Source organism: Protopterus annectens, chromosome 4.part0 (genome assembly GCF_019279795.1).
Source record: "Protopterus annectens isolate FY-2018-M chromosome 4.part0, PAN1.0, whole genome shotgun sequence".
NCBI lineage: Eukaryota > Metazoa > Chordata > Ceratodontiformes > Protopteridae > Protopterus > Protopterus annectens.
In genome coordinates, this window is record NC_056733.1 from 1,603,250,605 (window position 1) to 1,603,276,419 (window position 25,815).

The following is a 25,815-nucleotide window of genomic DNA, read 5'->3' on the forward strand; positions in this document are numbered from 1 at the left end:
AAAGGACAAGGTTTTTACTCTACTGTTCTTGGTACCCAGAAAGGACAAGACCTGGTGGCCAATACTGGATTTATCGATTTTGAACACATACCTGGACATTCCAAAATTCAAAATTCTCACTTTGCAACAGCTTCTGCCCATGCTGGGCAAGAATGCTTGGCTGGTGACTTTAGACTTGAGACATACCTGCATGTCCCAATAACCAATAAGACAGTCGTGCAGAAGATACCTCAGATTCAAGGCTGGCTTAATGCATTACCAATTCTCTGCACTTCCCTTTGGCTTATCTGCTGCGCCCCGGGTCTTTACAAAGTGCCTGGCACCAGTAATTGTATTTTGCAGACAAAGAAGTATTCAAATATATCCTTACTTGTGGATGACTGTCTCATTCAAGCAGAGAACAGGGACACTCTTCTACTACACCTGGCGTTTGTGAAAAGGCTTCTAGCATGCCTAGGGTACACAATAAATGAAAATAAATCACAACTGGTTTCTCTCAAAAGATAACATTCCTGGGTGCAAGCTTGCATACAACTGCCCAGATGACCTACCTCACACCAGACAAACAAAGGCAACTGACTACTTACTTCAAACTGATGGCAACAAAAACCCAGTCTTCTGCAAGACAAATTCTGCAGGCTCTGGGTTTCATGGCATCCTGCATCCTACTAATTCCATATGCAAGACTGCATATGAGGAAACTTCAATGGTACCTAAAAAGTGTATGGAGTCAACATTCACACAGTCTGGAAACAATGAGTCCTCTCATCCCCTGCCTGCAACAGGAGTTTCTGTGGTGAGCAAAGGCCTGTCACCGAAACATGGGATGGCCCTTCACTCTACCCCCTGCCAGCCAAACCTTAACAGACTCATCAGATTATGCCTGGGGGAGCCCACATGGCAGGAAGATGCATTCAGGGCATATGGGCACCATATCAAATGCATCTACATATCTAGCTGTTCAAAATGCCCTAACAGCCTTCAAGAACTTACTTCATCCGGTACAACTACTGTTGAAGACTGACAACGCCACAGTCATGTGGTATATAAACAAGCAAGGGGCACACACTCATAACTCCTTTGCAGATTAGCCATGGCACTGTGGGACACAGCTTTGACCTACCAAATAAATCTTCAAGCTCAATTCCTGCCAGGAAAACTGAACACTCTGGCAGACGATTTAAGCAGAAACCTGATGGATCCTCACGAGTGGAAACTAAATCCACAAGTGTTCAGCATGATAATGGAGAAATGGGGGAGCCCAGACATAGATCTATTTGCCTCGCCTCAAAATTATCAATTGAAAAGATTCTGCACAAGAACTTATCACAGACAAGCATGGAAAGTGGACGCCCTATCCTTCAGTTGGAAGAAACTGTCAGTTTACGCCTTTCCTCCTCTGCCTCTTCTACCCAAGGTCCTCCTAAAAGTCAGACAAGAGAAGCCAAAGATGATATTAATTGCCCCGAACTGGCCCCGCCAATACTGGTACCCAATCCTAAGGAATTTGTCTCAATACCCAGCTTGGACCTTGCTTCAAAGACCACAACTACTGTCCCAGCAAAACAATCAGATCCTGCACAGTCAAACTACAGACTCTGAACCTGGCAGCATGGCTAATCATGTAATCATACGAACGACACCTCTCAGTAAAGCTGTGATGGATGTCATTTTGGAAGCCAGAAGGCCTAGTACTAGAAAATCTTATGCTGACAAATGGAAGAGATTCTGTGCTTGGAATCGAGCACAAGGAACTGATACAGCAGAACCACATATTCCTCAGATATTGCAATACTTAACTGAGATGCTTGATAAAAGGCCTATCTTTCTCATCAGTCAAAATCCATGCCTCTGCCATTTCGGCTCATTGCAATACAGAGCCACCTATCTTTTCTCATCCTTTACTAAAGCAGTATCTTAGAGGAGCCAAAAACCTAAGGCCTCCTAGAAGATCACCATTACCTGCATGGGAGCTCGATTATGTGTTGGAAAAGCGCACCCTATCTCCATTTGAACCAGCCGCTACTGCTGATATAAAGTTCTTATCATGGAAGACAGCTCTGCTGCTAGCAATTACTTCAGCAAGAAGAGTTTCAGAGCTACAGGCCCTCATGGCTGTAGAGCCTTTTATCATATTTTACCCAGACAGGGTGTCTGAGGACAAATCCTACTTTTATGCCTAAGGTGGTTTCCAGTGTCTCTTAACCAAACTATTCATCTACCAACTTTTTAATCCAAACCCGCAGAACAAAGGGGAGAGAATTCTGCATTCCTTGGACGTACACAGACAGCTAAGATTCTACTTGAGCAGGACAAAAGCTCTAAGAAAAACTGAGCAATTAGTAGTGTCATATGCCGCAGGATCAGAAGGAAAGGCAATCTCAAAGCTGACAATTTCAAAGTGGATAAGCCACTGCATCCGTTTCTGCTACTTACACCATGGTAAACCTGTGCCCAAGGGCATTAGGTCTCATTCTACCAGAGCTGCAGCTACTTCGGCAGCCTTTCTCAGAGGAGTACCAACCAAAGACATTCTAGATGCTGCTACTTGGGAGTTCTGTTCACACCTTTACAAAGCATTACCATTTGCCTCTCTACTCTAAGTCCAGTGCAGGCTTTGCCAGTGCAGTGCTGCAGGGCCTTATAGCCGCACCTAATGCTGTTTAGCTCCAGCCTCCCAACCATAGCTTTGGGATTCTACCATGACTGCTACAGTGAAACACGAAGAACATAGTACAGTTTTGTACACTTACCATAAATGTAGATGTTCGAGTGTATTCACTGTTGCAGTCCAGGTTACCCTCCCGCCATCCCCCTATCATTCTACATTTTATCTTTCCTTCTCTATCTTCTACAACCTATATGGTGTATTTGCTTGTGAATGAAGGTAAAGTTTATATTGATGCATGTATATAGATATATATGTAATATTGCTGTTTTTTGCAGGCAAGAAAAACTAAAGAAAATGGCATCGGCTGCATGTTTTATACCCCTGACTACCTGACGTCATGGAAGAGGAGACGGCAACCGACGCAGGACCCAAGACTTTGGAATTCAAGCCAACTGAGGGCAGCCTGCCAGCAGATTACCCAAATGTAATGACTGCAACAGTGAATACACTCCAACATCTACATTTATGGTAAGTGTGCACAACTGTACTTTCAAGTGATCACTGCTGCATTAGTCAGTCTCTTTCCATCCTTGTTTTTGGTGTGGCATCTGTCAGGTACGGACACTTTTTCATTATAGCATTTTAAATTTAATTACATTTTTGTTCTAACATTGTCCTTTCAGGGATCTACCTCCCTCTCTATTGGTATGAAAGCTCAGAATAGCTTGATGCCCAAGCCTGTCTTTAGTTTGGTCTGCTCAAGATGACTGACAGCTTGGGCATATGGAAGGTGCCTTGAAGCTTTGGAAGCTTGTCTGGCTGTTATATCCTTGGAAGGATGTAACCCATATTGCTAAGGATACTGCGGCCGCCATTGAAACTCTGCTGTTATGGTACACGTCTGTACTTTCTCTGTGATGCTTTTGGAAACCTGTAATAAAAGGAATTTTTTTATTAAAAATGGCGTACTTTGTTGCAAAAAAAAAATACACTTTTTCTTAGTGTAGAAAATATTTTGTTGCTATCCTCTGGTTTATTATTCTTTTTTGTATATGTTGTCTCATTGCATTGTATTGTGTCTTCTTTGTGGAACTTGTCTCCATGGGCTCTGCTGAAGAGGCAAACAGCCCTGTCAGTCTATCCCAATGAACACATGAAAATAAAAACCTCACAGAGCAGTGCTTGATTAATGTTTTGAAATCCATTGGTCTTTAACATCTACGTTTTCATTCTCACTGAGTGCCTTAAACTGTAAGTGAAATCAGTGATTTCATAAACCATTTTATTAAGAGGTCTGATGATACGCTGCCCTATGGAGTCAGCCCATTTTTTAACTAGGTTAGAATGTCTTCATTGATTTGATTTTTTTGAAGGAAAAAATCCTTTTATTTTGAGGATTGAAAGTTGAGCAGTTTTTTTTTTCTTTCTCTGTTCTCAGTTCAAGCTACAGATTCTTCTTAGCATTATGTTTTGTCCATTGTGAGAGTGACTTATTTTGCCCATTGTTTATCTACATTTCTGTGCACCTCTGTGTTTTTTTAAAGAAATGTGTTGTCATTGCACTAAATCATCAAATGTTCACAACTTGAATTATATATACTTTATATCTTTTGTGTGGAATTTGCACCTTCATAGTGGAGGCTTCTGTTTGTCTCCACTGGCATTAAAGGATTCTACGACCAACATCCCAGTGTCTTGTCATCTCTGCTCATTTGTTTTTCATCGTAGCTGTGTAGTAACAGGAAAGGGAGAGTTGTTCACTGACATAGTCAGTAAGGTGTGATGTTCATTGTGTTTCACTGTTGCAGTCATTACACTTGGGTTATCCTGCTGACAGGCTACCCGCAGTCGGCCTGAATTCCAAAGTCCTGGTCCGGTGTCGGTTGCTGTCGCCTCTTCCCCGACATCAGTGTGCCAGAGGTATATAAGATGCAGCCGACGCCATTTTCTCCAGTCTTTCTTGCCGTGCGGTGCCCGAAGCAAAAGCAGTTCGCAAGTGCCGGTCGGCCGACTCCTGAAATTTTCGAATTTGAATTTCAGATCCGAAGTCTTCAATAAAGCTAAGTACCCCGTTGGGGAAAATTTTCTTGCTCCAGACCGATGTCAGTAAAAGTTAACAGTTGTATTTCTTGTGGGAAGCAAATACCTCATAAGGATTTTCATTCTTACTGTATTCCTTGCCTAGGCCCTGACCACAGAGTTGCTAGTTGTCTGTTTTGTGCTAGATCCAACCAACGCACTATTAAGCGTCGGTTCGATTTTGCTGTACATTACTTTGGCCGAAGGTTTAACTATATAATGCCGTCGGAACAACTGATGACCGGAGTCCACAAAAATCGTAAAGACAAAGAAAAAGACAGGCATCCGAGGTCCAAAACCGACTGCGAAGCCTCTTCTAGGCCAGTCGCCGGTTTTCAGTGGGGGCTTTCGCAGCCCCCGACACCCGCTACCTCAGAGCCACAGGCCACCTCCGACTCTCACGTGGAGACAGCCAGGCCTTTGGAAACTCAAGGTATTGGACCTACGGAAACAATTTCCTCAGATGGGCCCGGAGCCGCTGAGCAGGCATCGGCTTATGAGGGTGTTTTCAGACTTACACAGCTTACTATCAAGAGCACTTCAGCAGCCAAGGCAAAGTATAAAACACCTTTAAAGACAAAGAAACAAGTACAGCATTCTCCTGGGCAGTCATCCATGCCAAAGAAACAGATGCTCAAAATGGCCGAAGACCTAATTACTTTGATCAAGGTTTCCCACCCCCTCCTGATAAAAGGCCTAGGCAAGACACTGATTGACTCCTCTGACCAGGTTTGTATTTCTTCCGATTCCTCTTCAGAACAGGGATATTCTCTTCCTCCCTATGAGGACTCTGATGCTGAAGAATCTATCCCTTCAGCCTCTCCTCCTGAGGACTATTCTTTTGGGGAAACCCTGCACACTATGAGGGAACATTTCCATTGGGAGAGCCAGGATTATTCAGAATCCAAGAAATGGCTCAGAGATTTTCTTTTACTGCCTCAGCACAGGCCTCTTGCTATATCCCCCCTGTACTAGATGTTGTTGATGTGTTTTCTGAATCCAATCCAACTCCTGATTCTTTACCCCCTGCACCAGTTAAGCCAGATAGGTACTACAGGGTTCTAGATTCTCATAAATTTCTTTATAAAAACCCTGCTGCTGACCCAGAAACTATTTCTCAGGGTCCCAAAGGGGTCAAGGCTTCCACTGCAAAAAAAACGTGTTCCCTCTGATAGTGATTCTAGAGCACTGGACAGATGGGGGGAAAAAGTTTGCACCTCTGCTACTTTAGCTGTAAGGGCTTTAAATTGCCAGTTTCACATGCTTAAATATCAACAATACCTAATGTCTTTGCTTAAACAGAAAATGCTTACAAGCTCTGAATGTCCTGCGAACAAAGAAATGCAGGATGTTAAGTTGTCAATCTCGCCTTCATTCTTGCTGGATGGGTTCAGAGCCGATCCTCGGCTCCGACTCGGCACTTGCTAAGCTCGAGAGTCACTTTTACCAGCTCGAGGCAGCCCCATATCCCATGATGCAAGGCGGTAATTACCCAGATCTCATTTGCTGCTTCACTGATGAGGTCAGTCTTTTTACCAGCTCCTGGTAAGTGATATTTTTCTTGCTATTTGTCAGGTTTTAGGTGTCTCAAACCTTATTTTATAGTCTTTATACCCTTCAGTGTACTTTATTCACTTAGCTCTATGCCCATTTCCCCTTAGTTCACTTAGTTTTAGCGTATTCGGGCCTTAGGTCTTTCCCACCCTCACAGTTCCTGTCAGGATTTCCATCAGGTGTGTGTGTGTTGTGTCACTCTTATAGTAATAACTAATTATTATTATTGGTTATTTATAATTTTTATTTGTTGGTGTCTTGTTTGGACTGATTGGTGTGTGTGAGTGTTTTAGGACTGAGATATGTCCAAAGATACTAGGGTCTCAGGTTTCAAGAAGTGTGACTCGTGCTGTCAGAAGATGTCTCTGACAGACGGTCACACTTCTTGTATTTATTGCCTGGGACCCCTACACCTGCAGGACTCCTGTGCTATATGTCATTCTTTCAGCCAGAGAGTCCTGCAGGAACGTAGAAATAAGTTGATCCTCAGGGGTCTTCTTAAACCAGAGAGCTCCCCGGCGAAGGTTGGCTCCGGGAAGCCCTCCAAACCTTCCAAGACCCAGGCTTCGGTGTCCAAGTCTGTGGTCTTGGTTCCGACTCCGCCGGAGTCGACATCGGCTCCGTCCGAAGCCGATCCTTCCTTGTTGGAAGTTTCTGTACCGGCGCCGGTTGGCTCCGATACCCTGGCTTCGACACCTGTGACGGCTCCGTCTGGAGCCGACACCCTTGCGTCGAAGCATGTCTCTGCTCCGGCTGGAGCCGAGATATCTTTGTCTCCTCTCGGAGCCGAGAAGATGTCGGCTCCGCCTGGAGCCGAACGTTCTTCGGCTCTGATGGCTCCATCCAAGAGGAGGTCTAGATCTCCTTCTTTGAAGTCTATACACTCTGCTCCAGCCTCTCCCTTGCTTTCGGAGCGGAGCCATCGGAGCCGATCATCGAGGTCATCCAGGCTCTCAGACCACGACTTAGAGTGGTGAGTAGGCTATTAAAATCACAGGCACTAGCCCAGATGCTCCATAGCCCGTCTCATCAGACGTCAGCTATTCTACACCCCCCTGAGATTCCTCCTTCGACTCTCTTACAGAGTTCGGAGCCGGAGATTATTGGTACCGTGACTGTTGCTGCTTTGGAGCCGATACCACACCTTTCGGCTCCGTCGTCTTCGACTCCTATCTCCTCCTTGAGACCTTCCTTGGAGGGATCCGGGCGTCGGGCTTCCCTGGTCGGCTCCGAGGGGGCGAGTGGCATCGGACCCTTGTCCGACCCCGTTCTCCCTCTCAGAGCTTCGGCCTTGGTGAGCTCGGCCCCTACATCTGCTTCGGAGCCTTCCCTTTCAGTGGGACCAGGGATCCCTGTTTCTTCGGAGCGGGATTTCTCGGCCCTCCCTGGAAGGGGAGCCTTCGAGGTGATGAGGAGTGTGCTAGCCCAAGAACTTAGCCAGCAGTTGGTTCCTTTAGCTCCTCCCTCTATGGTGCCTGTAGATGCCTCTTCCCGCTCTCTTGCTCCCGGACCCAGAGATCCATCGCCCCAGGTTTCCCCATTGGGAAGGACTTCCTCTTCCGAGGTTTCTCCTGATCCTTCAGGTGAACCCCCGCGTAAGAGGACCTGCAAGAGGAAGCATTTAGACTCCCCTGAGTCTACAACATCAGATACCGATTTAGATGAGTCGGAGGGGTCCCCAAGATCTCTGTCTCCTTTTCAGACATCCTTGAACTCCTGAAACAGAGGGGGAACTGGCCCTCCATTAATCCCTCCGAGGATGAATCGGTATACCTGGAGGCTTTTGGATCTCGACCCTCCACCTCCTGGGTGTCTCCACCTTTCGACCCCCTTATGGAAGTCATGGCTCGAAAGGCGTGGGCATCTCCTGATTCAGTGGAAACAGTCCCCAGGAGACCTTCAAAGTTTATCACGGCCCCCGCTGAAAAGCAGTTTCTTACTAAGGGTGTCCCGGTTGATGCCACGGTGGTGGCGGCCGCCACCAAGAAGGAACTTGCAGATCCTTCCGTGCCAATCCATCCTCCTAACAAGGATTCTAGGACCATGGACAGGTATGGCAAGCGGATGTTCTCTTCAGCGACCTTTGCTATGCGTTCGCTGAATTATTTGTGTCACTTCACCAGACTTCAGAGAGACATCCTCAAAGAGCTAGGTGAAGTAGTACAGGATCCGTCAGCAGCAGGGGCTCAAGAAAAGATCACCTCTCAGCTGGGAATCCTAAATTCCATAACCAACTCCTCCATGCGGCTCATTTCTTATGCAGCTGATGGGGTGAGTAGAGCTGCAGGCACAGGAGTGGCCCTCAGACGTTAGTCCTGGATGCGGCTCTGTAATTTTGCAGACCCCTTTAAGGCGTCCTTCACAAACTCTCCCTTTGATGGGACAACGTTGTTTGGCCCTCAGGTGAAGGACACTTTAACCAGGTGCGAGCAGGACGACAAGACTCTTTCTGCCGTAGGAGTCCGTTTCTCCACTTCTTCTAGGCCTTACCCCAAAGGTCAGAAGGGAGGGAAAATGTGGTTCCGGAAATCACAAGGAGTCACGCCTGATGCACGTGGTCAGTTTACCCCCAGAGGCAGAGGGGGTAATAATAACAGATGCCGCCCTAGGGGGCAGAGGGGGTACGCAGAACCAGGGCTCCAGAGAGCCTCTCTCTGACAAGCCCTTCCAGCATCCCTGAGGTGTTGCCCAACTGCCCATCCTTGGATGCAGTCGGGGGAAGGTTGTCGCTGTACCCAGAAGCCTGGCTTTCCCTCTCTCAAGACAAATGGGTGCAGTCGATCATATCCGAGGGTTACAAGATTCCTTTCGAGGAAAGCCCCTTCCCTCAAAGAGGTTCCCTTCCAGACGTACCACCCGGTCTCAGGGAAATTGCAAAATTAGAGGTGTCAAAGCTTCTAAAGAAAAGGGCCATCCAGCCAGTACCAAAAGATCATTTAGAGTCCGGAATCTACTCCAGGTTCTTTTTGGTCCCCAAAAAGACGGGAGACTGGAGACCAATTTTAGACCTCAGCAGGCTCAACAAGTCTGTCAAAAAGACAAGATTTCGGATGGTCACACTTCAATCGATTTTCCCCTTTCTGGGCAGAGACAACTGGATGTGCTCCATAGACCTTCAGGATGCGTACTATCATATAAAGATTCACAGACGCTCCAGAAGATGTCCTTCATGGATGCATCTGCAGTCATAACAAATGGGTTGTCTTGTCGTCAGGCAGCCCTTCGGTCGGCCGGATTCCAAAGTCTGGGTCCGGCTTCGGCTGATGTCGCACTTCACCCGACGTCATCTCTGCTGGTCTTCGGGTATAAAGGCATCAGCCAACGCCATTTTCCTCAGTCTTTCTTGCCGCGTGGCGCCCGAAGCAGAAGCTGTTCGCAAGTGCCGGTCGGTCAGATCCAGAGATACTACTACCGAATACTACTTCGAAGACTTCTAAAAAGCTAAGTACCCCGTTGGGGACTCTTTCTTGCCTCAGCCGATGTCAGAAAAAGTCAATAACTGTTTAACTTGTGGGAAACAAATACCTCATAAAGATTTCCACTTTTACTGTCTGCCTTGCTTAGGCCCAGACCACGACGTAGCAGCCTGTTCGGCCTGCGCTTCCTTCAACCGACGGACGCTAAGGCGTCTGTCTGAGTTTGCTGAACAGTTTTTCGGCTCAGACTTTGCGTACATTATGCCGTCGGATCCTCCGACTACCCAAATTGTTAAAAAACGCAAGGAAAAAGACCGACACTCGCGGTCCACGGTTTCGGCCGAAACCACGGTTAAGCAAGCCGCGAGTGTCTCGGTTTCGGCCGAAACCGAGAAAACTGGTCAATCTTCAGCCGAATCCATGGCTACTACTGAGGCTCCTACTACCTTACCTGAATCGGCCTCAGAAATGTTGCCTACAACTGTGGTTTCTAGTGATTTATCAGACACCATCCCTTTGGATGTCTCTACCCCAGCACGTGGTGCTTCTAGACCCCCTGCAGCCATGTCTATCAAGGCCTTTGCCAGGGCTAAAGCAGCCAAATCTGCTAAGTCAGTGCCTGTTAAACCTCCCTCACACAGGCCCACTTCTAGTTCACAAATGCTTACTCTGGCAGAAGATTTAATATCCTTAATTAGGGGATCCCAATCTCACCCAGACAGGGCCTCTCAGCCCCCAGAAAAGAGACCTAGGACAGAGCCCCCCGAGCCAGTGTCCTCTGATGATTCTGCGGATGACTCCGACATTACAGAACAGCCAGAGGATCCTTTTTCTACTTATGAAGACTCCGATGCTGAAGAATCCATTCCAGCTGCCTCTCCACCAGAGGAATTTTCCTTTGGGGAAACCTTACATGCCATGAGAGAACAATTTCAATGGCAGGGACAAGATTTTTCAGATTCAAGAAAAAGGCTTAGGACTTTTCTGCACTTACCACAACATTGGCCCTTAGCTATACCTCCTGTTTTGCCTGTTGTGGATGATGCATTTAATGATGTCTGCACTGCTCCTGATTCTTTACCCCCAGCCCCTGCCAAACCTGATGGATTTTACAGGGTACCAGACACTCATCACCACCTATACAAGGCCCCACTGGCAGACCCCGAAACTATTTCCCAGGGGCCTAAGGCAGTAGCCTCGACCACAGCAAAAAACCCTATTCCTTCAGAAAGGGAATCCAGGTCCTTAGACAGATGGGGGAAAAATGTTTACACCTCTGCTACTCTCTCAGCTAGAGCTTTAAACTGTCAGTTTCACATGATCCAATACCAAGAGTTTATGCTTGATCAGTTAACTAAAAAAGTATCCTCTGATGAATCTTTAGATAAGAAATATGTATTAGAAATGGTGAATAACATACAACAGGTTAGTAACCATTCCTTAAAATGTGGCTATGATGCACTGGAGGCTTCATTTAGATCAGCCATGACTGGCACAGTGATAAGAAGACATGCATGGCTGAAAGAACAGGTCTTGCCGGATCATGTTAAAGCAAAACTATTAGATGCCCCTATGGATAAGGCCAGTTTATTTGGTACACCTGCCCAGCAGGTAATGAAGAAAATGGAAGAAAAGGCAAAATCTGTACAAACAGTTAAAGATTTCTTACAGGTTCAGCCCCCAAGGTTTAGCAGGAACTGGCCTGCCAAAAATTGGTCCTTTCCTGACTCCACAAAGATCCCAAAGGGGCAGGAATAGACGCTCCAGAGGCAGAAATCAATCCAGAGGAGGTGCCTACAGAGGACGACAGTGGCAAGGTAATAACAGAGGCACAGACACAACCACTACCACTGCAACAGGACAATCACAGTGACTTGGCTCTAACTCCGCCTACCAGGGAGCAAATAGCAGCACCATTAGGCGGAAAGTTAGCCTTATTTTCGAAAAATTGGCACTATATCACAAAAGACAAGTGGATTTTGCAAACCATAGACCAAGGCTACCGGTTCCACTTCCACACCTTACCAGTAAAAAGAGGAATGCCAAACTTGCCTCCAAATCAAAAAATAGAAGCTCTACAGCAGATAACGGAATTAACAAAGATGAGAGCTGTGGAAAGAGTACCAATAACAGAACAGGGCAAAGGATTCTACTCCAGACTCTTCCTAGTACCAAGAAAAGAGAAAAGTTGGAGAACTATTCTCGACCTGTCCATCTTAATCACATATATCATTGTCCCAAAATTCAAAATGCTGACCCTACAGCAACTTCTTCCCATGCTGGGCAAGGAGTGTTGGCTGGTAACTCTAGATCTCAAGGAGGCATACCTGCACGTCCCCATTCGACCAAATTGCAGAAGATACCTCAGATTTCTTGCAGGATCAGAGCATTATCAATTCTCAGCATTGCCCTTTGGCTTATCTACTGCGCCCAGAGTATTCACAAAATGCCTGGCATCAGTAATCGCTCACTGCAGACTACAGGGAATCCAAATTTATCCATACCTGGACGACTGCCTGCTACAAGCGGACAACAAAAGCAAGCTGACAACAGACTTACAAAGGGTCATTTACTTGCTACAAGCCCTGGGATACACAGTCAATTTACAAAAGTCAAGGCTGATACTATCCCAAACAAGAACATTCTTGGGCGCGGAATTGGACACAGTAAAACAAATGGCATTCCTAACTGCAGAAAAACAAAAAGAACTCCCTCTTTACTTCTTGGCATTAACAAAACAGAACAAACTAACAGCAAGAAAAGTTCTGCAGGCCTTGGGCTTCATGGCATCATGCATAATCTTGGTCCCACATGCCAGACTGCATATGAGAAAACTACAGTGGTACCTAAAGAATTTATGGTCTCAACACAGGCACAGCCTAGAAGCAGAAATACCACTAATCCCATGCCTAAAACAGGAGTTCCTATGGTGGGCTCAAGCCTGCCAGTCAAACCCAGGCCTACCCTTCCACAACTTTCGAACAAGCCAAACCATCACAACAGACGCCTCAGACCTAGGATGGGGGCCGCACATGCTGGACAAATGCGTAGAAGGATTGTGGACTCAGGACCAGCTGCACCTGCACATAAACCAAAAAGAAATGCTGGCAGTAAAACTGGCAATCCAAAAATTCAGACCATTCTTCAAAGAAGGCCATTTGATGATAAGGACAGACAACACCACAGTCATGTGGTACATCAACAAACAGGGAGGCACTCATTCATGCCCCCTATGCAGAATGACTTTGGACCTTTGGAATCTGGCACTCAGCTACATCCAGTTACAGGCAATATTTGTACCGGGAAAAGAAAACACCCTAGCAGACATGTTAAGCAGAACCACCTCGGATGCTCACGAATGGATGCTACACCCGGACATTTTCAAGACCATCACAAAGAAATGGGGAATGCCACAAATAGATCTATTTGCTTCCCCTATCAATCACCAGCTCAAAAAATTCTGCACAAGGACATTCCACCCACTTGCATGGAAGGTGGATTCTCTCTCCTTCAGCTGGAAAGGTCTGACAGCATATGCATTTCCACCTCTTCCCTTGATACACAAGGTATTATTGAAAATCAAAGAGGAACGTCCAAGGATAATCCTGATAGCTCCGAACTGGCCAAGACAACACTGGTACCCATTGCTGAGGAGCATGTCTCGGGAGAAAATGTGGTCAATTCCCCTGATGCCTTTGATGTTAACTCAGAACAACTACAGCATCATGCATCCAAACCTAAAAACTTTGCAACTGACTGCCTGGAACATCACATAGCAGCAACTAATCCAGATCTTTCCCAAAGGGTTAAAGACATTATCCTTGAAGCCCGCAGACCTTCAACAAGAAGGAACTATGCAGGAAAATGGAAAAGGTTTGTCATTTGGAGTGCTGAAAGAGGAAAAGATGTGTCGAATATAGATATTGCTAACATTCTGGAGTATTTGGCAGAGCTTCTACATACAGGCCTGTCCTATTCCTCCATCAAGATACATGCATCAGCTATTTCAGCAGAATACAGCTTTGATCCACCTGTCTTTTCACATCCTCTACTCAGACAGTTCCTCAGAGGGATCAAGAATGTAAAACCTCCTAGGAAACCACCATTACCAGCATGGGACTTGAACTTTGTGCTAGAAAAGTTGACACTCCCTCCGTTTGAACCAGCAGCAACAGCAGATCTACAGCACCTGTCATGGAAAACTGCTTTCCTACTGGCAATTACCTCAGCAAGGAGGGTTTCGAAACTACAGGCCTTAATGGCAGTACAACCCTTCCTAATCTTCCATCAAGATAGGGTGTCCATGAGAACTAATCCTACATTTATGCCTAAGGTGGTATCCAGAGTGTCTTTAAACCAGGCAATCCACCTACCTACCTTCTTCCCCAATCCACAAAACAGAGGGGAAAGAATGCTGCATACCTTGGACGTACATAGACAGCTACGCTACTACCTGGACAGAACCAAAAGTAACAGAAAAACTGACCAGCTTTTTGTAGCCTATGCAACAGGAAGGGAAGGAAAAGCAATTTCCAAACAGACAATCTCCAAATGGATAGGAAATTGCATAAGATTCTGTTACTCCTACCATGGAAACCCAATTCCACAGAACATAAGGCCTCATTCTACAAGGGCTACAGCCACTACCACAGCTTTCTTACGAGGAGTGGCAACCAAGGACATTATTGAGGTGGCTACTTGGACCTCCGTGCATACATTTGCCAAGCATTATAATTTACCTCTGTATTCTAGTTCCCGAGCAGGGTTTGCCACTGCTGTACTGCAAGGGATCCTAACCACACCATAATTTTTTCTTCCTCCTCCCCTAGTTGGCTATGGTATTCTACCCATTTGTTATGACTGCAGATGCATCCATGAAGGACATAGTACAGTTTTGTACCTACCATAAATGTAGATGTCCGAACTGGATAGCATCTGCAGTCAGGATTACCCTCCCTCCTTCCCCTCTGTGGTACTCCTAGGGTATTTACCCTCCTAATAGCTAGCTGGGGGGGGGAGTCTCTTATGGTGTATTTGTTTGTATATATGTACATACATGCTTATTTTTTGTGTTTGCCTTCTATCTTTTGGAAACATTGGCATTTATCCAAAATTTAGCCTTCCAAGAGGGCAACTGGCATCTGGGGCAAGAAACACTGAGGAAAATGGCGTCGGCTGATGCCTTTATACCCGAAGACCAGCAGAGATGACGTCGGGTGAAGTGCGACATCAGCCGAAGCCGGACCCAGACTTTGGAATCCGGCCGACCGAAGGGCTGCCTGACGACAGGACAACCCATTTGTTATGACTGCAGATGCTATCCAGTTCGGACATCTACATTTATGGTAGGTACAAAACTGTACTTTTTCTCTGCTTTCGGCTGGGTACCAGTCATTTTCAATTCAGAGCCCTGCCCTTTGGCCTCACTACAGCCCCCAGAGTGTTCACCAAATGCATGGCAGTGGTCACGGCTCACCTGAGACGTCAAGGATTCCAGGTGTTTCTGTATCTCGACGACTGGCTCCTCTCAGCCACCACCAGGCATCAACTTCTCCAAGCCAGAGATTACACTCTACGTCTCTGTGGTCACTTAGGAATTTCAGACAACTTCGAAAAGTCTTCCTTGTCGCCCTGCCAATCTATTACCTTTATAGGCGCAAATCTAGACACTACTCGGATGTCAGCAAACCTAACAAGTCAGAGAATCCTAGATATCCAAAACCACGTTCGGATCATCCTATCCAGCAAAAGAGCACAAGCCAGGTTGGTCCTGAAAGTGTTGGGCCTCATGGCAGCTGCCATAACACTTCTTCCTCTGGCCCGCTTTTACATGCGTCTCCTACAATGGATGTTGTTCACCCAATGGTCCTTCCAGCAGGTTCCCATGCGTCACAAAATTCTGGTGACACAAACCTGCAAGAACCATCTATCCTGGTGGATTTCCTCTCCTCTAGTTCATCAGGGCAGACCATTTGTTCCCCCGGCCCCAGTAGCTACGGTCACTTTGGATGCCTCCCTGATCGGGTGGGGGGGCATTATCAGGGCAGGATGGTTCATGGCACGTGGCAACCGTTCGAATACCACTTGCACATAAATGTCCTAGAGATGAGAGCAGTGCTTTTAATGTTGCAAGCCGTCAACGACTTTCTCCCTTTAGGGACTATTGCAGTTCACACGGACAACATGTCCGTCGTGTGGTACATCAACAAGCAGGGCGGAACCAAGTCCTATCCCTTGTGTCGAGAAGCTCTCAGACTTTGGCAATGGGCGATTTCCTCTCATCGGTTTCTGGTAGCAACGCATATCCCCGGGAAAACCAACATAATAGCGGACAGATTGAGCAGAGCTATTCTCATGCCTCACGAGTGGTCTCAAGCAATCCATTGTGGAGGAGATTTTTCAGAAGTGTGGCCGCCCATGCTGCGATCTTTTTGCTACACCCCAAAACAGCAAATGCCCGGACTTCTTCACTCTCTTCCCACTTCCGGGCCATCCCCCCAGAGACGCTCTTACCCAAGATTGGCCCCGGGGACTTCTTTATGCCTTACCTCCCTTTCCTTTGATACCACAAGTACTCCAGAAAGCTACCGTCTTGAGAGTCAAAATGATTCTCATTGCCCCTTACTGGCCTCGACAAATTTGGTTCCCGTTCCTTCATCGCCATCTTTTGGTGCAGCCTTGGCATCTGGACCCAGTTCCAGATCTTCTGACCCACCAGTCGGGTCAACTGCACCGGTCCGTTCCTTCCCTCAACCTCACAGCTTGGTTGCTCCACTTCCTTCCTTAGCCAGGCTTCCTATGATCTCTAACCCCGTTAGAGATATCATAGTAGCTTCTCTTAAGTCCTCTACCAGGAGGATTTATTCTAGCAAGTGGAAACGCTTCTCTTTTTGGGCAAAATCTAAGAACATAGACCCTTTACTGCCCCTATTCAGTCGGTCTTGGATTTCCTTGCGGAAAGTTTTCACTCAGGTTCTTCGTCTTCCACAGTCAAAGTTCAGTTGGCTGCAATCTCGAACTTCCATGTCGGCTTTGCAGACCACAACATTATGTCCCACAAACTTTGTAAAGCCTTTCTCAAAGGAGTGTTCCTTCTTAAACCCCCTGTTAGAGATCCTCCACCACAGTGGGACTTAAATTTAGTGCTGACATCCTTGATACTTCCCCCTTTCGAACCGGCTGCTTCATGTTCATTAAAGTTTCTTTCTTGGAAGACACTTTTTCTAGTCGCTATTACCTCTGCTAGAAGAGTGTCTGAACTTCATGCCCTCTGTGTTCGTCCCCCTTATTTGGTCTTCCACAAAGACAGAGTATCCTTGAGAACCAACCCATCCTTTTTGCCCAAGATTGCTTCTAAGACAAATTTAAACTAATCCATTGATCTCCCTGTATTTTTTCCAAATTATTCTAACAGGGCGGAACAAAAATTGCATTACCTAGATGTTCATCGCCAACTTAGATATTACTTGGACAGAACAAAGCAATTTAGGAAGTCCGATCAGCTCTTCCTGTCTTATGCTGAAAATAGAAAAGGTCTCCCTGTTTCTAAAGTGACCTTATCTAGATGGCTATCTTCCACCATTTCTGACATTTATCAGCTTAGGGGCAAACAGCTGAACTCAAAACCTAAAGCTCATTCCACAAGAGGTCTAGCCACTTCTACCGCCTTTCAGGCTAGACTACCCTTAGATACTATTTGTGCAGCAGCCACTTGGGCCACTCCTCATACTTTCGTTTCTCATTACAAATTGGATTTGGCCTTCAGGGACAGGGCAAGCTTTGGTTCCACTGTTCTCAAGAGTCTGTTCCATTGAGCCACCCAGGATAGAGGTGCTAGGGACACGGTCCCATCCAGCAAGAATGAAGGCGAGATTGACAACTTAACATTTAGAAGTTATGTACCTACCATAACGTTCCATGTTAGTTGTCTTCTCTCGCCTTCTTTCTTGCGTCCCTCCTTCCTGTCCCCCTAACCTGGACAGACCTTAATCTCCCCTTTTCTTTGGAAGATTCTTCTTCCTTGGACACCAGATAGTTCTTGTCCTTGATTACCTGGTTTCCATTATAGCCTTTTTAGGTTAGTGTTTCTCTTTCCTTAGTGGAAAGTTTTTATAGGTAGTTTTTCCTCTAGATACCAAACGAGATCTGGGTAATTACCGCCTTGCATCATGGGATATGGGGCTGCCTCGAGCTGGTAAAAGTGACTCTCGAGCTTAGCAAGTGCCGAGTCGGAGCCGAGGATCGGCTCCGAAGCCATCCAGCAAGAAAGAAGGCGAGAGAAGACAACTAACATGGAACGTTATGGTAGGTACATAACTTCTAAATTTATTGCATGCAGCTGAACAAGTGGGAAAGCATACTTTGCAATGTGGTTTTGATTCATTAGAGGCATCTTGCAGAGCTGCAGTTAAGGTTCTGTCATTCGAAGGCATGCTTGGTTAAAAGAACAGAGTTTACCTGATCATGTTAAAGCAAAATTATTGGATGCTCCATTGCAGCATGATACTTTGTTTGGTGTTAAGGCAGAAGAGGTGTAAAAGAAAATGGAGGATAAAGCAAAATCAATGCAGACAGTAAAGGATTTCTTACAGGTTCAGCCACCTAGATTTAGCGGGAACTGGCCTTCTAAAAATTGGTCCTTTCCAGTTTCAGACAGGCCACAAAGAGGTAGATACAGATTCCCAAGAGGCAGAGCTCAGCCTCAAGGCTCATACAGACCAGAACAATGGGGTGCTTCAGCCCCCAAAGGCAGAGAAGACAAATCACAACCTTATTGGAAGCAGTCCCAATGACTTTCCTCTACAAATGCCAAGCACTTACCTTTTGGCAGCACCCTTGAGGGAAAACTGGCACTTTTTTCACAAAATTGGCACATGATCACCCGGGACAAATGGGTACTGAATATTGTTTCTCAGGGTTACAGGTTCCACTTTCTCACACTCCCTACCAAGGTCAAAAGGTATGCCAGACCTGCCACACAATCAATGGGCAGAGGCACAAAAATTTCTGCCCTCATGGATATGAGGTCTATTCAGAAAGTACCACAGCAAAAGCAGGGACAAGGTTTTTACTCAAGACTTTTCTTGGTACCCAGGAAGGACAAAGCTTGGAGACCAATACTAGACCTGTCTATTCTAAACACCTTTCTGGACGTTCCAAAATTCAAAACGTTGACACTGCAGTAACTTCTACCCATGCTGGGTAAGAAGGCTTGGCTAGTTACTTTGGACCTCAGAGGCATACCTGCATGTCCCAATCAGACAATCTTGCAGAAGATGCCTCAGATTCATAGCTGGCTCAATGCATTACCAATAATCTGCACCGCCCTTTGGCTTATCTACTGCGCCCAGGGTCTTCACAAAATGCCTGGCACCAGTAATTGCATTTTGCAGACAAAAAGGAATTCAAATATATCCCTACTTGGACGACTGCCTTATTCAAACAGAGAGCAAGGACATTCTACTAAAGCATCTGGTGTTTGTAAAAAGATTACTAGTTTGCCTAGGGTACACAGTAAACGAAAAGAAATCAAAACTAGTGCCCTCTCAAAAGGTAATATTCCTGGGTGCAAGCTTAAATACAACTGCCCAGATGGCTCATCTCACGCCAGACAAGCAAAGGCAACTGACTCACTACTTTCAAATGATGGCAACAAAGACCCAGCTACTTGCAAGAAAAATTCTGCAGGCTTTGGGCTTCATGGCATCCTGCATCCTACTAGTTAAACTACAATGGTATCTAAAAAGTGTTTGGACTCAACATTGCCACAGCCTGGAAACAATAACAACTCTTATTCCCTGCCTGCAACAGGTGTTTCGATGGTGGGCACTGGCCTGTCACCACAACAAGGGACAGCCTTTCACTTTACCCACAGCCAGGCAGACACTAACAACAGATGCATCGGATTATGCCTGGGGGGCACACATGGCAGGAAAATGTATTCAGGGCACGTGGCCTGCGGACCAAATGCATCTTCATATCAATCAAAAAGAGATGCTAGCTGTACAGAATGTCCTGACAGCCTTCAAGGATCTACTACATCCAGGACAACTATTGCTAAAGACAGACAATACACCACAGTTATCTGGTACATAAGCAAGGGGGCACACATTCCTACCCCCTCTGCAGGCAAGCCATGACCTTGTGGAACACAGCACTAAGCTATCAAGTACATCTGCAGGCGCAATTCCTGCCAGGAAGGAAAAATACTCTGCCATACGAACTAAGCAGAAACTTCATGGACCCTCACGAGTGGAAACTAGATCCACACGTCTTCAACATAACAAGGAAATGGGGATGCCCAGACATAGATCTTTCCCCTCACAACTGCCAACTACAGAGATTCTGCACAAGGACTTATCACTCACAAGCATGGAAAGTGGATGCTCTATCATTCAGCTGGAAAACCCTAACCCTTTATGCCTTTCCACCACTGCCTCTTCTCCCCAAGGTACTCTTAAAAGTCAGGCAAGAGAAGCCAAAAATGATTCTGATTGCCCCAGACTGGCCACGCCAGCACTGGTACCCAATCCTAAAGAGCTCGTCTCAAGGCCCAGCCTGGATTTTACCTCAAATTCCTCATCTTCTGACAACAAAACAATCGGATCCTGCACAGCCAACTCGGACCTTAAATCTGGCGGCATGGCAAATATAGCCACTTAGAACACACCTCTCTCTAAAGCTGTTATGGATGACATTTTGGAAGTCAGGAGGCCCAGCACCAGGAAATATTGTGCAGAAAAATGGAAAATATTCTGTGCTTGGAACCAGGCACAAGGGCTTGAACCACTTGTCCCAAATATTTCTCAGATTTTACAATACTTAACTGAGATGCTGGACAAAGGCCTATCCTTCTCATCAATTAAGATCCATGCCTCTGCCATTTCAGGTCATTACAATACGGAACCTCCTATTTTCTCACATCCACTGCTAAGACAGTACCTCAGAGGGGCAAAGACCCCCAAGGAGAGCACCAAAACCTACATGGGACCTCAACTTTGTCTTGGAAAAGCTCACACTGCCTCCTTTTGAGCCAGCCAATACAGCTGACCTAAAATTCTTATCATGGAAAACTGCTCTGCTCCTAGCAATAACTTCAGCAAGAAGAGTCTGAGTTACAGGCATTAATGGCAGTGGAACCTTTCATCATTTTTCATCCGGACAGGGTTTCTCTAAGGACAAACCCAACATTTATGCCAAAGGTAGTATCCAGTGTGGCTCTTAACCAAACCATTCATTTGCCAACATTTTGTCCAAATCCCCAGAATAAAGGGGAAAGACCTTCTGCACTCTTTGGACATGCACAGGCAGCTACGCTTCTGTTTGGACAAAACAAAAGCTTTCAGAAAAACTGAGCAACTGTTTGTAGCATATGCTGCAGGATCACAAAGAAAGGCCATTTCAAAGCAGACTATTTCAAAGTGGATAAGACACTGCATTTGTTTCTGCTATGCACAACATGGCAAATCAGTGCCTAAGAATATTAGGCCACATTCCACCAGGGCAGCAGCCACTTCAGCCTTCCTCAGAGGAGTACCAACCAAGGAAATTTTACAGGCTGCAACTTGGAGTTTAGTGCACACCTTTACCAAGCATTATCATTTGCCTCTTTACTCTAAATCCAGAGCAGGCTTTGCCACTGCAGTTCTACAGGGCCTCATAGCCACTCCTAATCCTGTCTAGACCTAGCCGCCCTACCTCAGCTTTGGGATTCAACCCAAGTGTAATGACTGCAACAGTGAAACACGATGAACATAGAGTACAGCTGTGTACCTACCATAAATGTAGATGTTAGTGTATTCACTGTTGCAGTCCAGGTTACCCACCCTCCTACCCCCTTTCTTTGCTGGGACTTATCTGGACCTCTCTATCCTATACAACCTATGTGGTGTATTTGCTTGTAGATGAAGGTATTGTTTATTTTAGTGTGTGTTTTTATAAGCAGTATGTATTGCCTACCTTCTTGGGGGCACCTGACATCTGGGGCAAGAAAAACTGAAGAAAATGGCGTCGGCTGCATCTTATATACCCCTGGTGCACTGACGTCAAGGAAGAGGTGACGGCAACCGATGCCAGACCAGGACTTTGAAATTCAGGCCGACTTCGGGTAGCCTGCCAGCAGGATAACCCAAGTGTAATGACTGCAACAGTGAATGCATTCTAACATCTGCATTTATGGTAGGGACACAACTGTACTTTTTTGTGTAAGCTGTGTGTGTCCAGTGGTATGGACTGAGCTGCATCTCTGAGCCCTGGAAAGTATCTGCGGAGTTGGTCTGGTTCTCCCTCTTGATCTTGAGCAATCCGCAGAGGGCAAAACTGCATGTATTGGTCACTCACTAATGCCACTGTGCTTTCCAGTGCCAGTAAATGGGTAAGCTGACAGGGCTTTAGTTATGACATTGTTCTTTGAACAGCAGTTTTTTTTGTGTTTTTTTTAATAGACTTTTGTGGAGGTGAGTGTTGACATGAAAAAGATTATCTGCAGGTAATAGGATTTGAGAGGGGGGAGAAATCACTTGTTTTTGAGATGTGGAAAACTGTATGGCATATATTTTTGTTTCACTAGTTTATTTTCAGTCTTGTAGAAGTTTGTGAATCCCAGTTTACATATAAAATATCTTGTGTGTGTAGGTTAAGGTTACTAGAGAGTGTGATGTCATTTAAAAATTGAGAATAGCAAGACAAAACATGTACAGTAGTTTCGTTTATTTGAGGGCTATGGGTGGAGCATGGCTGACTATTTCAAATGCTCAGGTCACATCAGTAAAGACCCCATTTTTTAGTAAGACAGTGTTTATATAGTGTTAATCATTGAATATTGAGTTCATTTTACTAGAGGTTTTTTATTTAATCTGTGCTGAGTGTAAGTAAGCCTTACTTGTTTGTGGTAAAGTATTTGCATGCTTAACTATTTGAGGCAGATGAGTGCCAAGAAGATGGCATCTTGTTGTCACAAGTGCAGTTCCTACATCGTTTTTAGGAAGATTGTTGTATTTTCTGTTATCTGTCAGGACACAAGAACAAAACCTATGGGTTTCCACTTTTTTAATTCAATATTTTTTTTTTGATAACTTGAGCACTCTTACAGAATTGTACAACTATTATATGACCACCAAAGTCTACATGATTATTTTGTATTTAAATACTGGGTTATTTGTGGAAGAGACCTTAGACCTTGTATTTTGCTAGTTTTATTTAGGTATTTATATTTTAAATGTATAGGTCCATCTTTTGCATTTACTCTACAATTAAGTATTTTTCTTCCAGATGCTCCTTGCCTCACAGTACTTTAGCCCACACCTTCAGGACATATTTTTTATTAGTGTGCATAGTTCTTGGTCATTTAGGCAGTAGAAAACTAGTATACAGTGGACATAAAAAGTGTTAAAATGCCGGGTTTTTTGTGATATAAAAAGACCGCACTAAATAATTTCAAAACTTTTCCCACCTTTAATGTGACCTGTAACCTGTACAATTCAATTGAAAAACCTCTGTTAGGGGCAAAATAAAAAACTTACAATAAGCTGGTTGCATAAGTGTGCACACCCTTAAACTAATACTCTGTTGAAGCACCTTTTGATTTAATTACAACATTCAGTCTTCTTGAGTACCTGCCATCAATTAGAGAGACTGATTAACCCCAAATAAAGTTCAGTTGTCCTAGTAGGATTTTTCAGACATTCAGTTGCCTCCTACAGCAAAAGCCATGGTTCGCAGGGAGCTTACAAAGCATCAAAGGGATCTCATTGTTGAAAAGTATCGGTCAGGAGAAGGGTACAAAACAATTTCCACAGCATTGGATATACCATGGAACACAGTGAAGGACAGTCCTCAAAAGGTGGACAAAATATGGGACAACAGTGGTGTTGCAATCAACTGGACATCTCTCCAAAATTGATGAAAAGACCAGATGAAAACTGGTCGGGGAGGCTGCCAAGAGACCTACAGCAACACTGAAGGAGCTGCAGGAATTTCTGGCAAATACTGATAGTGTACTACATGGGACGACAATCTCCCATATTCCCCATATGTTTGGACTATGGGGTAGGGTTGCAGTACGGAAGCTTTTTCTTGCACAGAAAAACATCCAGGCCCAGCTAAAATTTGCGAAACAATACATAGTCTCCCAAAAGCATGTGGGGAAAATGTGTTTTGGCTGATGAGAACAAGGTTGAACTTTTTGTCTAAAATTCCAAAAGGTATGTTTGCAAAAACAAGACTTCGCATCACCAAAAGAACCCCATCCCCATGGCAAAGTATGGTGGTGGCAATTTCTTGGTTTGAGGTTGCTTTTATTCAGCTGGAACTGGGGCTTTAGTCAAAGTGGAGGGAATTATGAACAGTTCCAAGTACCAGTTACCTTTTGGCCTAAAACCTTCAGGCGTTTGCTAGAAAGATAGAGGAATTTCACCTTTCAACATGACATTTGACCCCAAACATACATCCAAATCAACAAACGAATGGCTTAACCAGAGGAAAATTAGTTATGGAATGGCCCAGCCAGAGCCCAGACCTAAATCCAATAGAAAATCTGCGTGGTGACCTGAAGAGGGTTGTGCACAAGAAATGCCCTTGCAGTCTAGTCTGACAGATTTGGAGTACTTTTGCAAGGAAGAGTGGACAAATATTGCCATGTCAAGATGTGCCATGCTGATAAACTCCTACCCAAGAAGATTGAATGATGTAGTTAAATCAAAAGGTGCTTCAACAAAGTTATTAGTTTAAAGGTGTGCACTTATGCAACCAGCTTTTTGTAGATTTTTTATATTTTTCCCCTAACAGATTTGTTTTTGCAATTGAATTGTACAGGTTATAGGTCACAGTAAAGGTTGGAAAAGTTTGGAAATTATTTGTTGTGGTCTCGTTTTTTTATATCACAAAAACCTGGCATTTCAACAGAGGTGAGTTACACTTTTTATGTTCACTGTACCAAGACCATCCAAATGATTTCTAAATGTCAGACTACTTATGCTTCTGCCCATTTCATATGTGAAATTGGGAGAGACCACTATACTTTTCCTTAAAATTATTTACCCGTTCCTTTCTGCTGCTAAGGAGAACCTGAGCATAAGATGGCAGCATTTGATGTAGATGTTTGCATATCAATGTGTGTTTAGGTTAAAGAACTAAGTTGTTATCTGTGTGCATCCTCCACATCCCCGCCAATTTAAATGTACCAACTATGAAGTCACACAGTATCAGAGAAAATGGGGAAAATTCCTCTATTTCTAGTATTTGATTCTGAGCAACTACCACAACCCACTTCATCCATATTTTTTTTTTTAAATGTTTTCTCTTATGTGTGTGCATGTGCATTATGTACTCCTTTTAGCTTTTGTTATGGTCTTATTTGCCATATGCAAAATGGAATTTTAATGGCTATTGAAGATGCAGTCCTGATGTGTTTTGCTGGCTGTTATATTTGTATAAAAATGTGAAAATGATAATTTGGCAACAGCAGAAATTTATGATTTACAGTGTTGCAAAATAGTTTACTACTTTTGGAGTAATTTTTTTTTTTTAGTAATTACTGAATTTGTTTTGCAGAGGATGTCACACCTATCCCATCTGATAGCACTCGCAGAAAAGGTGGTCGCCGTGGACGACGTCTGTAAATTGTGGAGTATGTTTATTGTTAATAAAAGGATTAAACCAAGAAAACTGTGCGACTTCTTGTTGATTTTCGTTTGGTACTGTGACGAGTAATAAAAAAACGAGGCTGGCAGCTGTCCTAATAGTCTGGTTCACCAAGCACATAGAGAGAAATGTGCGTTTCCTCTTTGGAAGAGTTGCATGCTGAAGCACAAAGATAGGCGAAGTTGCATCATAGTTGCAATGGAATCTGACACTGTATATTCACACAGTAAAAATGACAGATTAATATCGTGTTACATTGTAGTTTTTATTTAATGTGTGTGTGTGTGTGTGTATATATATATATATATATATATATATATATATATATATATATATATATATATATAGATTAGATATAGATATATATATATATGTATAGATATCTATATGCATGTAGTGTAGTTACCATCATCTCTGTAGTGACAGAACTGTGTTGTACTCTTATTTTTCATTTTCAAAATGTGTGTGCATGCATGTACACATTTATTTTTGGGCCAGGAGAGACGGCTTATTCCA

At 44.7% G+C, this 25,815-nt stretch overlaps 1 protein-coding gene across 1 annotated transcript in view; it reads left to right on the top strand.

Annotated features, from left to right (window-relative positions):
- RPS14 (ribosomal protein S14) overlaps positions 1-25,550 on the top strand; it is a 187,515-nt gene extending 161,965 nt beyond the window's left edge. Inside the window, exon 5 of the mRNA XM_044069372.1 lies at positions 25,210-25,550. Coding sequence (XP_043925307.1) covers positions 25,210-25,277 — 68 coding nt within the window. The 3' untranslated portion in view covers positions 25,278-25,550. The remainder of the gene's footprint in view (positions 1-25,209) is intronic.
- Positions 25,551-25,815: the final 265 nt, after the last annotated feature.